This window comes from Kryptolebias marmoratus, linkage group LG2 (assembly GCF_001649575.2).
Source record: "Kryptolebias marmoratus isolate JLee-2015 linkage group LG2, ASM164957v2, whole genome shotgun sequence".
Taxonomy (NCBI): domain Eukaryota; kingdom Metazoa; phylum Chordata; class Actinopteri; order Cyprinodontiformes; family Rivulidae; genus Kryptolebias; species Kryptolebias marmoratus.
This window is the reverse complement of record NC_051431.1, coordinates 2842890-2858048: the sequence shown is the minus strand read 5'-3', so window position 1 is coordinate 2858048 and position 15159 is coordinate 2842890. Positions and strand designations below refer to the sequence as shown.

Sequence of the window (15159 nt, the reverse complement as noted above, 5' to 3'; positions counted from 1 at the left end):
CACACTCACATGCAGACACACCCACACACACACACTGACATGCAGACACACCCACACACACACATACAGACACACATGTGCTGCAGAAAGCTGCTGTAATTCGTCCCTAAACAGGTTTGTTTAGAGCTGATTGGTGTATTCATTTAAAACACTTCTACCATGTTAGCACATCGTTCTCATTTTTCATTTTAGATGTGGCAGCACGTTAATTTTTTTCTTAATTTAATTAATTTATTTTTTAAATAACTTCATCACTCTGCTGACTGGACTGAATAAGTTTCATTATATCTTATCGATGCAGTTCCCTCTTCATCTTTTGAGCACTGTGAGAAATGTAGCTTGTTAACATTTAACCCTTTTTTTACAGATTGCTTCAAAGGTTTCTGCACCTTTAGCCAAAACAAACGAGATCGTGATCCTGAGCGGGGAGGGCAACCGCCTGACGGGCGAAATAAATCGCCTTTTGGCCGAACTTCCTGTATCCGTCAATGCTCTCACTGGGGTGGATTTGGCAAAGGTACCATTTCTTTTTAAAATTTTATTTTACCAAGTTTAGGTAAAAAGCCAACTAATTAAAGGGACTATTAATAAGTTTGTAGTAAATTTAAACACTGTCATGTTGCTGAGTTCCAGGAGATGTGCTGAAATTCAAATTTTTCTTCCACTGAATAAACTACAATCATGACTTTACAGATGTTTAACACCAGAGTCCACTCTGCTTTGATTGTTTCATCACACAGTGATTTGGTTGTTGCTCTTTTTATTTCCGTCCTGGTTGTTTTTGAATGAGACTGCAGCAACTAGTCGTCATATAACTTCATTTTATTGCAGCTCTGATGTGACATAAACACAGAGAAATGCTGTAATGTAATGAAAACCTCTGAGATTCGTATTCAGGTTAAAATAATCAGTTTTTTTGTTCCCTGCCAGCTTCCTCTGCTGCAGAAGATGACTTCTGCTGAAGCCTGAAAACCGAAGGGCCAACATGATTTCAGTCTCTGTTGTATGCACTCTCATAGACTGCCTTTAAAACACTTGAAGACTTGTTTTCTAAGTATACTCCGTATACCAGGTGAATTCTGGAAACCTCTGGTGCCTTACTTTATACAGGACCAGAAAATCTGCATGCACTGCTGCTCGTTCAGATATGCTTTTTAGTTTAAATGTGAAAATATTTTGGTCATTTTTTTATTTATTGTATTTCAGGTTTTTTTGGGGGCTGTTTGTATGTTAAATCATTTAGGAGAAGAGCTGATATTAGATAAATGTGATGGTCGACTACCTGCTGACTCTGACCCGTTATATTTATTGTACTTTTAATGAAGTAACTTTAATATTTATCCCAGAGTTTTTCTTACTAAAAGGCCACTGTTGTCACTGTGTACCCTCCGTATGATAATGTTCGTTTAAATACCTCTCTCGAATGAGACACATCTGCACTTCACAGATAATCAGATTTATTTTGTGTATAAAGTTTTTTTTTTTGCGTTGCATATGTTGTAATTTTTGAAAAAAAAAAAATGCTTTAATGGCTCGTTAGCTGAACATAACAAAGGTGCTCATAATCCTAAAAAGCTGATTTCATTGAGCAAAATTTAATCTCAACTCAATTTTTTTTTTCCATCTGCAAGTTTTGTAGTCTGCCAATATCAAATATTTTGTTTACTGATAATAAAACGGGTAGAAAGTTCAGTCCATTTGCAGGCGTAGTTAGCTTGTAGCTTATTTAATGTGGGTTTTAATGCAGATTTTCGCCTGGTGGAAAATAATTGGTACTTTAAAAAGAAAGAAATACAAAGAGAGGCTAAAACTAACTTCATGTCTTAGTTCTATATAGTTCTATAGTAGACAATATTTAATGTTAGATTTAATGAATTTATAAAAAACAAACAGCACTGCCAAGTAGGACAGACAGTTTCTTTGTGACTTGATGATCTGTGTAGTGCTCCTGACGCTGACATTTAATTTATGCTACAGTTTTTTGTAGATAAAAAGCCATGATCAACAAAGTTTGTAACAAACCGTACTTTGTCATGTTTCAGAGAAATATGCTTTTTATTTCATGCAGGTACATATCTGATCTGATTTCTTTATTTACCTGATAAGAAATATAAAATCTTTTAAGCTAAATGTGTTGAAGCTCATCAGAAAACATTATATCTGTGTGAAACTGTGATATTGTTATTTCTTAATGGTCCTGACGCTTTGATTCAGTGCTGCGGTGGAGAATCCGTCCGTTTTTGGGGCTCCAGTAGGATGTTATTAAGGTCAAAGGTCGGAGCCCCTCCTGTGAATTAATTTTTCAAACGATTGATGTTAGATATAAACATCTCTGAAGAAACATGTAATCAGCATGAACACACTGACTGAACTTTAAAAAAGACTGTTATTAATTCTGCTCTGTGCATCAGATTAATGATCCTGAATATTTTGTACAATGTTCCTCTGAAATGGCTTGAAGTTTCTTTTTTTTCAGTTTAGGTTTTTTGCATGTCATCCATCTGTATGTGCTCACTCCTAACTAACGTTCTAATAAATCTACTGTAATTATTTGTTTTGACTGTTTTTTCTCCTCCATAGTTTAACAAACAAACCAACAGACACATCCGGAAACAGAAGGGTCACATGTAGGAGCAGAGATGAGGTTTTAACAATGGGGTTACCTTTGACCTTTGACCCAATAAACCTTGAAATCAACAAACATCATCTTTGACCCATGAGGTGTCCAGCTGTGCAGTTTGATGTTCCTACATTATACTGTTGCAGAGTTAGAGCACCAGGTCATTACATTTCCAAATGACTCAATCCTCTCTGCTGTGAACACTGTAAATGTAAGTTTATGAACTGTTCAGTTCAGTCTCATATAATGAAATTTAATGACTGCTGAAGGTTTTCATACTTGTGTTATTTATTAACTAGGCCAACTGAAACTTGACTGAATGAGATGTATTGTGCTCTTTTACATGAGTCATCCTCAGATTCCACAAAGAAACCTGTACTACTTGTTATTCAATGGGAGCATAGAAGAAGCCGTCTGGGTTAAATATGAATCTGCCAAGAAAATCCTTCACCAAATCTAAAGAACTCCTGATCAAATCGACTTTAAAAAGTGGGCTTGATTGATTAATATCTTAAAACAATGTCTTAACACTCATATGTTGATTCAGCATCAGTGACAGGTTTATAAATTGGTTAAGATATAAGACATCAGTGTTCATGATATCTGCCTGAAGTTACAGAGGCTACGTGATGTTTCAGTGAATGGGCGGAGCTTCTTTCAGACTGAGGTGAACCATCCAGGTAAACAGAGCAACCTGTGTGACACTGAATCTCTCAGAGCTGATCTTTCTTCTTTGGAGGTTTTCACCTCTGTTGGTTTATAGCAGCTGATGAGCTGTTTTAGATTCAGATAAGGTTCATTTGGACTTTTTCAAATACACAACTCAGAGATGGATAAAACAGACATCTCAGAGATGGACACAATCGTTCCAATTGGCCCAATGGAGTCACCAGAAAGGTAACTAATAATATTGTCAAAGAAACTGTTTTCTGTTCTCACGTGTTCCTTACAGGTAAATGTCAGGTGATGCAGTCTCTGCTGATTTAAAACTCTTTTGTAGAAAAACTGGTTTCCTTTCTCCTGAAGTTATTTTTTAACTCACTGAAGAAATACGGTCCTGTGATGTTTTTACAGTTAATTATTGCATGGTTGTAAAAATTTTGATCCATTTCTGACGTCTGTGTTTTTCTTTACTTTTCAGTCAGCCCCCCACAATAAAACCAAAGACTACAAATAATATCAAAGAATACACAAAGGATGCACTGTTTAAGGCAGCATCTGAGGGGTACGTATCGCAACTTGATGGCCTGTTGGAGTTCCTGCAACGCAATGAGAAGAAACTTATAGATTTTAGAGGTAAGTAGGGTGGAAGCCACTTTTTATTACAACAGACATTATTGTCCTGTTGTTGTGGAACAGGTTCATTTGCAGCAGTACAGCCATGGAGTCTATTGGTAAAAAAAAAAAAAAAAAGGGGGTTCAATTTTCACCTTCCTTTGTCTTTTGGTGGTGGGTGTGAAAGAGTTTTTGCATGCTGCATGTTTTGTGTAGATTCTGTAGTTGAAGTCATTTCGCTTCCCATCCAGGGAGCTTTCTCATTTCAAAGCTGGAGAGTGTGGAGCTCCAACCTTTAAAATGTGTGAGATGCTCTGTTTATGCAGCTAAATTTGCATGCAGAGTAATCTTCCTCCCCTCCAACTGGAGAGTCATTAGGGTCTTTGTTTGCCTGGCTCACAGAGAGATGTTTTGGTCACATTCATGAAGGTCATACCTCCCGACAAACCTGGAATTTGCCCCCCATCCCACACAAGGGGGGATGGGACGTCCAAATGTCCCCCATTTGACAAGTGCTGGCTTGGCTCACCTGGTGAAAAGCAATGGATTGTGAGACGATTGCCCTGCTTTGTTTGTTGGGCGGGTCATTTTAAAAAGAATCCGGATGTTAGCAAGAAGAGGAACTTAGTCATGTTAACGTTGTGCCTGAAGGAATATTCTCTCCACTGCAGCATGTCAAACTTAAGGTATCATTCAAATACAAAATGTGTTTTTGCAGCACTGATATTAAAGCTACAGGCATTCTGCTTGTAGGTCGATGAGTCTCTGCTGTCTCTTGGTAGATGGTCCCAGCAGTTCAAAGAGACCAGATGAGGTTCAGAGGCCAAATGGGTCAGTCTACATCTGACAAAAATAACAAACTCTCTAAAGAAATGGATTGCAGTGAAATGTAGCTTTAAACTAACATTTTTTTTAACTTATTTATTGTTATTTATCATTACTGTTATCACATTTGTCATCATCAATATTGTTGGTGTAGATTCTCAGTCAACCAGGACATGGTAATTTAAAAAAAAGGTCAAAAACAAAAACAACTGGACTTCTAATCTGTAGTTGAAGACGTTTTGCTTCTCATCCGAGGAGCTTTCTCAATTCAACAAACAGAGTGTGGAGTTTGAGCTTTTAAAGCTGTTATGTTCTGTAAGATGGATTCACTTGCAGAATAAAATCAGCTAATAAGCTTGGGTTTAAAATAAAGATTTAAAACACATGAATAATAACAAAATTATCTTAGCTGGAATCTTTTTTGTTGTGTGGTGTTTACATGTTCTCCCCCTGCATGTATGTTTATTTTCTGGGTAGCCTGGTTTCTTCCCACAATCCAAAGTCATACATGTTGGGTTATTTGGAAATTTTAAATTACTTTAAGTATGAGCGTAAATGGTCTTTCGTCTTTATGTGGTCTTGTTCTGGGCTGGCTTTCTGTCCAGGGTGTCCAGAGTGTCCAGAGTGTCCAGAGTGTCCAGGGTGTCCTTCATGTCTCATCCAGTAACCACTGGAGTTAGAACCAGCATCCTGTGACCCCGAACAGAATTATGTGGGTGTAGAAGATGGATGAATGGATAAATCTGGTGCATGGCAGATTTTCTCCTCAGATTAATGTCTTCTTTTATGTCAGCTCCAATAACAAGTAGACTAATGGAGACATTACATCATGACTGTGAATTACCTAATAACAGAACAAAATCATTTATTTCAGAATCCGATGGAAAAACAGTCCTCACAAAAGCTTTGCTGAACCTGAAAGATGGAAAAAATGACACAATTGAATTCTTCATTGACACAGTGGAGAAAAATGAAGATTTAAAAGAGTTTATCAATGCACCTTTCAACAATGAAACTGATGGTGAGCAAACAAACAATTAATTGTGAGGAACTGAATATTTTAATGACTTCTGCTTGTAAGAAAAAAGGTCATAAGGGTGGAGGATTTAATATATTTTACTGAAAAGTCCTTCAAGGTAGTTGAAATTGACTTGAAGTTATAATGTGACATAAGAGAACATAACAACCTTGTCTCCTGGAACGACACAAATCAGCCGAAGGTCAGACAGCCCTACACATTGCCATAGAGAGGAGAAACTTGGAATACGTGAAACTGCTGGTCGAGAAAGGAGCAGATTTGAATGCCAAAGCCAGTGGCCCGTTTTTCCAGCGTCACTATGAAGGGGGCTTTTATTTTGGTGGGTAATTTGACACAAAAGCTATTCTGTTCTGTCATAGTTGTGTCTTGCTCAGTCTTATCTCTAAACTGAATTATTTGCTTCCATCAGGGGAGCTTCCTCTGTCACTGGCTGCATGCACAAACCAGCCAGAAATTGTGTCATTTCTCATGAACAACCCTAAAAACAAAGCTGATGCGACGGCCCAAGACTCACGAGGAAATACTGTGCTGCACGCTTTGGTGATCGCAACAGATAAAGAAACAGAAAACATGACAGAAAACACAGAAAACATCACAAAGCTGTATGATTACATTCTTACTGAGCACTACAAATCTGAGAAATCTAAGAAGTCTGAGAAAAACCAACAAGATGAGTTGGAATCTGTTGAAACATCTGATTGTCAAACTCTCCTAAACTCATATAGTAACAAGTCTGAGGTAGGTCTGTTTCTTTGTAAAGACTTCATGTATACTCAGATACAGAACATTTTCAGTGTTTTAGTTCAGCTTTAGTGTATTACATGAATGAAATTCTCCTTTATCCCTTCAAGTCTGAGAAGACTGAAGTCAGCTACTTGGAATCCATCGAAAACAACAAAGGTCTGACTCCTCTGAAACTGGCTGCCAAGCTCGGCAGGTTTGGGGTAGGTCTGTTTTCTTCTTAAAGGCTTCATGTGTATTTTCAGGAATAAACTTTGATTCAAGTTTAGCATATAACACTGTAAAAGTAACAGAAAATGATTAAAAACTGCAGTCGTTTACATGCACTCGTCATGGACATGGATTTGAAATAAATTTGAGGCTTTAATGATTTATTTGAACCACTCACTTTCCAGGGTTGAATGATTATACAACTTCAATCATTCTGAAAAACAAAAAAGAGCTGCACAAGTTCAAATTTATTGTGGATTATTTTCTTACCCACACCGCGTGACAATTATACATACAGGTGAAAATCTGTTGATCTGAGATGAAGTTGAAGAAATTGGAGGTTTTCCATCAGTATTAAAGTGAGACAGCATGATGCTCCTACTACCATGCTTAACAGCTGGTTCAGTGTTGTTAGGTTTGAAAGCCTCACCTGTTATGAAGTTGAAACACTCATGGGTTATGAACCAGAACATTTATTTGTGGGATTCATCACAGAAACATGAAACACAACGGCCATCATTCCTTCATCTCCAACGTCCTCTTCTGTTTAGATTCCCCCTACCTTATTCTTCTATGCCCCCTAGTGGCTAGGAACAGAACTACTAGTAAATCACATCATCTTTTACAATAAACAACAGTTCTAATATAACTCCAACAATAAACCAGAAACATAACATGTTCAAATAAAATTAACATTCTCTATTCTCCAGATTCTCCCTAGCTGTAAACTGTGCCCCATTATCAGTTATCTGCTCAAAAGGGATCCCCCGTCTAGCAAAGATACATTTCAAATGGGCAATCACTTGTTGACTAGCCATGGAAGGTAAATATGCAATCTCAATATCATGTGAGAAATATTCCACCATGACCAAGTAGTGTTTCCCATTGTGATCACAAATGTCTGCTGCAACTTTCTGCCCTGGTCCCTTTGCCAGCGGTGTTGGTATCAAAGGCTCCTTTTAGGAGATGGTTTGTTTACTTGGCAGAACTTACACATTCTGACTAACTCTGTGATGGTTTGTCCAATCCCTGGCCACCACACCAACATGTTGGCTCTAAGTCTGCGTTTAGTGAGGCCCTGGTGAGCATCATGAATCTGGGACAACACCTGTTGACGTAGTAGTTCTGGAAAAACAATTCTGTTGTCATACAGAAGTAGTCCATCAGTTGTCAACAGTTGAGCTCTGGCAGCATGAAAACTCTGCAGGATGTTTGGAACCCGTGCTGGTTCTTCAAGCCAACTATTATTAATTAATTACAATACATTTAATTGCATACATTTTACAGATCTGCATCTTGATGGGTGGCTCATCTAATGGCACCCACTCTGTCTTTTGTTATCAGCTTAGTTTCAACCACTTCCTGTACATATGCTTTGATGTCATCTTCTGTGTCTGATTCACCACCGTTTGGTAAAGGGTTACGTGTCAACGTATCAGCCACAATGAGTTGTTTTCCTGGAACATGGTACACTTCTGCGTTGTACTTCATAAATCTTCATTAATCTCATCAGGAGTCTTTGTGCCCCTTAGTGGCCAGGAACAGAACTACAAGTAAAACACATCACATGACCTTCACTCCTCTAAACAAACTTCTTGCCATTGTNAAAGACATTGTAGAACATTTAGCACCTCCTTTTAAAAAGAGACTGTATTTAGATTGGTTTAAAATTAATCATTAAAGCCCAAAATGAATGAGTTTTATGCCTGTGATGAGTGTGTTTAAACATTTGTACCTACCACAAAGTGTTAGAAAAATACATTATAAGTTCTCCAAATAATCTGTTCTCTTTACTTTCTGATCTCTCATTGTCCAGATGTTGAAGCACATAATGAATCGGGAATTCCCGCATGAAGAGACGAAGCTGCTGTCGAGGAAGTTCACAGAATGGTCTTATGGACCTGTTCACTGTTCACTTTATGACATCAGCTCCATTGACACCATTAAAACAGATTCTGTGCTGGATATAATCCTCTTCAGGAGTAAAAAGCCGGTTAGAAAAATAATACTTTGTTTTACTGGACAATTATTTCTAGGCAGGTTTAAATTATTTCCACTTTACTTCCTGGTTTGTGTACTAAATGATATTCATTGATGAAGGATGTGTTTATAGAAACACTCAAGTGAGGTTAAGTTTTAAACCATATGATTACTTCCATTGGACGTTTTGTTTATCATTTAGACATTTTTATTTAAATTTTTTTAGCTCCAGTGAAACATTTATCAAAAACGTGCTTGTCCACATTTCCAGAGCAAAAAGAAAGAAAAAAAAGATGAATAATAATGTGTTAGAAACCAGAGAATATAGTCAATGCTTACAATAGGAAAAGAAACCTTTAGAATTTAAATCGTCCAATTGTTCAGCTTATAATAGATATTTGAAAAAATCCTTTTGAAAAAATCTTCAAAAACATAGGATTTAACTTGAAAAATACTATTAGTTTAGAGATTTCAAAATTGAAGTGTACTGACAATGTTTAGTACAATTAAACATTTTTAGTTAAATATACTCTTACTTTTTTATGATCCCATCACAAGATCCTGCTTCCTCAGCTTATACAGTATAGGAAGGTTTATATCAACTAGTGTTAAATATTTGCTTTAATAATTTAAAGGCATTTGGAAACTGCATTAAACAAAAGTTAAAAGCACCTCATGAAAGCCCAAGACTCTCTGCTGAAGAATGAAATGTGATACCAAATTTAAATTTGCTTTTATAGAAATGTTTAATTGTAGAATCTAAATTGTGAACTTGTGTTTTAGAATCGTCCTCAGATGCTTCAGATCGAACCTCTACGCAGTCTTCTTTATGAAATATGGAACAGCTATGCTTACATAATATTCTGGATGAATTTTGGGATTTATTTGATTTACCTGGCCATCTTCACCTCTGTGGCTTTCCATAGGAAGGATGGAGAGGTAAGGCAAAAGAGGTTAGGGTGAATGTAAGAAGCTGTTTGCTAACTTTGAAAGCACAAACAGTCCTTTACTGTTTTTATATTAAGCAAAAACAATCACTTCTATGTCCCCCAGCCACCATTTGCAGTCGAAAACACTCCATCTGACATCTTCCATTGTATTGGTCAGATCATCAGTGTCCTGGGAGCAATCTTGTTTCTCTATAAATCGGTGAGGAAATCACAGCAAACAGTGTTCAAAGTCATCCTGTTATTATGCTTGTGCTTTAAATTTTTAGTATAAATCCTGTAATTACTAAATGCAGATTGAATGTAAAACACGATAAAGGTAATTGTGTTAATATGTCTGATCTTTAAATTTGCAGATACAAAATATCAAGAAACATTTTCTCAACAAAAACCGTCTGCTCATCGATGGATTTGTTGAATTATTGTTGTAAGTGTCACCATTAAACATTTTATTACCCCAAAAATGCCTGCACTGGTTCAGCCAGGGCTGGGGTTTTGGGGGTGACTGGGGGTCTTTGATGGAGTCATTGGGGGGCTGCCTGTGGGTTGCTGCCCCCTTGTTGTGGGGCAGCAACTGAGCCATGTCTCGGAGTGGTGGGCTCCTGCCGGGTGGTCTATGGTTCCTGGGGTTTGGCTGGGCTTGGCTGGGGTCCCGGGGACTGCGCTGGGCTCTGATGGACGTCCCCTCAGGGCACGGGTGGGCATTCCTGGTCCTCGAGGGCCGCTGTCCTGCATGTTTAACTTGTTTCTCTGCTCCAACACACCTGATTCAGTGCTTAAATTACTTCTTCATGTTCTACAGAAGCCTGTTAATCACCCATTGATTCGAATCAGGTGTGTTGGAGCAGAGAAACAAGTAAAACATGCAGGACGGCGGCCCTCGAGGACCAGGAATGCCCACCCCTGCCTCAGGGGGTTGGCCCAACAAGGGGGATGGCTATGTGACCTTTCATCTTGGTTCTTCTGGGTTCCAGCTGCTGCAGTGGACTGGTGCCTGCCTGGTGTGTTGGGGACTCTGGGGTGGCCTCTCCTGCTTGGTGCTGAGTGGTCTCTTTGCTGGGGGCTGGTGTGGGCGCCGAGCCGTTGGGGGGTCGGGTCCTGGGCTTAGCCTGCGCGGGGGAAGGTGGCGGCGTGGCTGGGTTAGGGGGACTGGTGCCCTGCATTTCACTGGCGACCTACCTTTGTGCGGACACACAGCTGCCTTGGGATGGTGCTCAGTGTCTGCTTGCCTGGGACTGCTGCTGCCTTCTGGGACTGGATCCACCTGTCTTTTCTGCTCTTGGGTGCTGTAGATGGCGGGCCTTCTACTGTTCACGGCACCTTTTTTTCTTTTAACTGTGCATCTCCAGGTGGCTAACTAGCACACATAACATGAACACACTTTTTGTTTGTATGTATGTATGTATGTATGTATGTATGTATGTATGTATGTATGTATGTATGTATGTATGTATGTATGTATGTATGTATGTATGTATGTATGTATGTATGTATGTATGTATGTATGTATGTATGTATGTATGTATGTATGTATGTATGTATGTATGTATGTATATTGTAATTTTATTGTTTATTTAAATTATTATTTTTGCCTTTTTGCATCTTTAATGTATTTTCATATGTGTATGTATATGTACGTGCATCTTTAATGTATTTTCATATGTGTATGTATATGTACGTGTATGTATATATATATATATATATATATATATATATATATATATATACATATGCAGTCACTCTCTCTGTGTCTCTGCTACACATATCCTTTCCCCCCCAACCCCAAAGAATTTCTATCATCATATAACAGCTTTGAACTCAAAACCTTTCACACAAATGCTGTTTGATTAACTTTTAGACTGATGTATCATCGATAAGTCCATCAGTCTCATAGCTGGAAGGCCATATCACTGAGCGAACAGGTTGACATCTGTAAAAAAAATAAAAAACACTATGCACCTGAGGCCATCTCGGAGGCAAACTACTAGTAAATCTTATTTGTCCATGACAAAAGTGTCAGTTTTTGATTATTTATTTCTCAGTTTCTCAAACTGATTTCAAAGCAGGTTTTGGGCTGAGCTTGCAGTCAATATCATGGGTAACATTTGACAAAGGAAAAGATAAAGAGGGCATATAGATTTTTGAGACAAACATCACAGCATCAAGACAAATTAAACCAAAACATCCTAAAAAGTAAATACTGTTAAACAGCAGAGTATGTTATGAAGGAAATAAATAAATAACTTTGCTTATAATGCTTTAAAAGGTCCAGGACAATCCTTTACCTTCTGTTTTAAACAAAATATCAAAAGCTTTGACCAACATTTTTGCCAGATGCTGTAAATGACATCTATAAAAAGACATCTCCTTACTTCTCCACCATGTTTGTAGTTTTCTGCAGGCATCCCTCCTCCTGGTGGCAGTAGTTCTGTATTTATGTGGACAGGAGGAATATGTCGGGCTCTTGGTGCTATCTCTAGCTCTTGCCTGGGTGAACACTTTGTATTACTCAAGAGGATCCAAGCAGCTGGGGATATACAACGTCATGATGCAAAGAGTAAGGATTTTGTGGCACAAGTCAGAGAATGTGATGTTTATTCAGAAACTGGTTGTCTGGTTTACAGTTTTTTGTTTCTCTTTAGATGATCCTGGGTGACCTGTTTCAATTTCTATGCATCTACAGTGTCTTGCTCTTTGGATTTTCTGCAGGTAAAACTTTGATTTATAACAACAAATTATTAAATTTAAGCAGTTTACAATTTTCAAACTAAATATTTTACATTTTTTGTATCTTCCAGCTGTTGTTGCTCTCATGGATGACAGACTTGTACCAAAAAAAAATATCACAACGTCAACACTGATACCAGATAAGTGTGGGAAGCCAAGTTATAGTGAATTCCGTTTTACATTAATGGAAATGTTCAAGTTCACTATTGGAATGGGAAATCTGGAATTCACTGATGACGTTGAGTACAAGCAAGTTTTCTACATCCTGCTTGTTGGCTACGTAGTGCTCACTTACATCCTGATGCTCAACATGCTCATAGCTCTGATGGGGAATACAGTTGAAAACATCATGGACCAAAGTAAAAACATCTGGTACCTGCAGGTAAGAACATCTAACATCTGGAAACAATGGCTCCAGTTTCCAAACACCTTCTGTTTACAAGATTAGATTGATTTAACACATCTATGACCATTCTTTTACTGTGAAAACTGCAGAACATAAGCAACTTACCCACTGAACAAAATGATTTAGAACAGAGTAAACATTTCAAATTTTCCTCAGAGAGCATTCGCAACTTTGGACATGGAGCGGTCTCTACCAGTGTGGCTGAGACGTAAGCTGCATTTCAGCAGATTGGGGCCTAAATGCTATGAAAAGAATGAAGATAAGAATAAGGATCCTAGCTTTTTCAGGTAAACCATTACTGAATGGGTCCAGTCTTAAATCTGGAAGGTCTTGCAAATTTTATACCTCTTTTAGCATTTTGTCTGTGTTGCTGCCTTACAGCCTTAAATTAACATGAATCAGATGATCAATGTGTCTACTAAAACAAAGAAAACTTAAATTATGTCAAAGTTATTTATGTTTTCTTTGTCTTCAGAGTGATTGAAAAGGACTGGAAGAAATGGAAGTCAGGTCTTCGTAAGCAGCTCAAAGAAAACCCTGTAAAGACTGTCCAGAAACGTAAGTTTTACTCCCACCACTGTTTCCTGTTGCTCTGATCTGGGATTTTTATTAAAAGTTAACTTTCAATCTTTATTTAATCCTCAGGGAATTTGCAGGGGATTGTGAAGGATTTTCGTAGAAGACTCAGAAAAGATCAGCCAGATGGGAATGGAGTCCATAACGACTAAGATGGGAGTTTGTTGAAGAAAATATCCCAAAATCATTGAAATCTGGAAATTGGATTTTTTGTTATATTTTGTTTTGCTGCCACGTCAGCCTTTTGTTTTCTAGTTTTGTTAGTTTAAATAAATTTTCTTTCTTTATTATTATGAGTCTGTGCTCTGGGTTCCTCCTGCAAGTGTTGTTAGATTGAGCTCAAGAAAAACGAAAATATTCATCTGAATATTTGACGTTTAAAGACTTCAGCAAACTTATCACGAGCAAGGGAAATGGACCCAGAGCGCAGACTCGTGTCGAAACTATAAAAACTGATTTATCGCAACCCACGATCAGAAGGGAAGATGCTTTTTGAATGACGGGTGAAACACCTTCAAGAAGCAGAAGACATCCATGGATTCCCTGGATTCCACAGGACAGGTTGCTTTGTAGGTGCTCACTAATACATATAGGTGTCCTTCTTTGCCATCAGCAGATGTTGGCAGTTATGGTGTAGGCTTCTGATATTCCGTTTCAAGTTCATCAAATTGTTCTAAAAAAAGTTTTTTTGGACAATTTGTTTTTTTTAATAAAAGATAACATCAAAGATAAAGGTATTTATTTTCTTATGTGAATTTATGTAAATTCGGCTGTGAGATTGAGAAAACTGTGCAGGAGGCGCAATCGAAAAATTTTGCCCAGAAGGGCGTTATATAAATACAGTCCATTTACCATAATGAAGAAAGGTCAGAGTCATATTAAGGGACAAAGAATCTGGATAGAGCCCTCTTAATGCTCAGATTTGGTTTGATCTTTTATATAACAATAATAATAATTTAAAATTTGTTTGTACACAAATGTCAGTAACATTTGCTTAAAGCTTTTTGTGGAAAATTCCAGTCAGTTCCCATGTACTACTCTGTATCTGGAGTACTTCTTGTGAGGATCTGGAGTTGTTCTGTCTCCACCTTCTGGCAAGAGAGTGCACTCTTCTCCCACAGCTGCAACCCATCTTCCTGACGAGCGGTACCAGTATTTAAGCCTGCGGCTGGGTCCAGGTTGTTGCTTTCCAGCACATAAAGGAATTGTAGGCAATGAAAAAGCAGATAGGTTGGCTAAAGAAGCAGTTAAAGCAAGGGAAATTGAATATGATGTCCTTCTAAGTAAAGCAGAAATAAAAGTAATTATTAAAGATAAAATAAATAACATATGGCAGGAGAGATGGAATTTAGAAGAAAGAGGAAGGCATTTACATAGAATACAGAAGGAGGTAATCATAAGAAACAGTAGTATAATGAATAGGAGAGTAGAAATATGGATTAACAGGTTGAGGATTGGGCATACTAGCTTAAATAGTGCCTTAAAAATAATAGGAAAACATGCATCAGGTGATTGTTCCAATTGTGGGGAAACAGAGGGAGTAGAACGTGTTGATTCATTGTAGAAAATGTATAAAAGAGAGGAAGGAACTGGAAAGTACGGAGCCCCTAAGGGGACATGGAGGAAAAAAAAAAGGAAAAAAATCCCGACTTATTATCTCGAGATCCCGAGAAACTAAGTCGAGATCTCGAGATCCCGAGTTATTATCTCGAGATCCCGACTTATTATCTCGAGATCCCGAGTTATTATCTCGAGATCCCGACTTATTATCTCGAGATCCCGAGTTATTATCTCGAGATCCCGACTTATTATC

At 37.9% G+C, this 15159-nt stretch overlaps 2 protein-coding genes across 3 annotated transcripts in view; both read left to right on the top strand.

The window, feature by feature from the left end:
* LOC108248932 (flotillin-2-like) overlaps positions 1 to 2552 on the top strand; it is a 15781-nt gene extending 13229 nt beyond the window's left edge. For both annotated transcript variants that reach the window (XM_025011066.2, XM_037980113.1), the window contains 2 exons: positions 368 to 517; positions 931 to 2552. In XM_025011066.2, coding sequence (XP_024866834.1) covers positions 368 to 517; positions 931 to 969 — 189 coding nt within the window. In that variant the 3' untranslated portion in view covers positions 970 to 2552. The remainder of the gene's footprint in view (positions 1 to 367; positions 518 to 930) is intronic.
* A 642-nt stretch (positions 2553 to 3194) lies between these two features.
* LOC108248935 (transient receptor potential cation channel subfamily V member 1-like) lies at positions 3195 to 14097 on the top strand. Its single transcript, XM_017437995.3, has 16 exons — positions 3195 to 3517; positions 3762 to 3916; positions 5595 to 5741; positions 5935 to 6078; positions 6169 to 6497; positions 6611 to 6703; positions 8527 to 8703; positions 9474 to 9629; positions 9744 to 9839; positions 9994 to 10064; positions 12029 to 12194; positions 12280 to 12346; positions 12436 to 12746; positions 12927 to 13057; positions 13246 to 13328; positions 13416 to 14097. The coding sequence occupies exons 1-16, from the start codon at positions 3450 to 3452 to the stop codon at positions 13496 to 13498; spliced, it is 2277 nt and encodes a 758-aa protein (XP_017293484.1). The 5' UTR covers positions 3195 to 3449; the 3' UTR covers positions 13499 to 14097.
* Positions 14098 to 15159: the final 1062 nt, after the last annotated feature.

Excerpts from the sequence above, each read along its gene's own strand:
- LOC108248935 (XM_017437995.3), top strand. The coding sequence starts at position 3,450 with ATGGATAAAACAGACATCTCAGAGATGGACACAATCGTTCCAATTGGC. Across the intron at positions 9,630-9,743 it reads TCCATAGGAAGGATGGAGAG|CCACCATTTGCAGTCGAAAA; the intron begins GTAAGGCAAAAG and ends TATGTCCCCCAG. Across the intron at positions 12,747-12,926 it reads AAAACATCTGGTACCTGCAG|AGAGCATTCGCAACTTTGGA; the intron begins GTAAGAACATCT and ends AATTTTCCTCAG.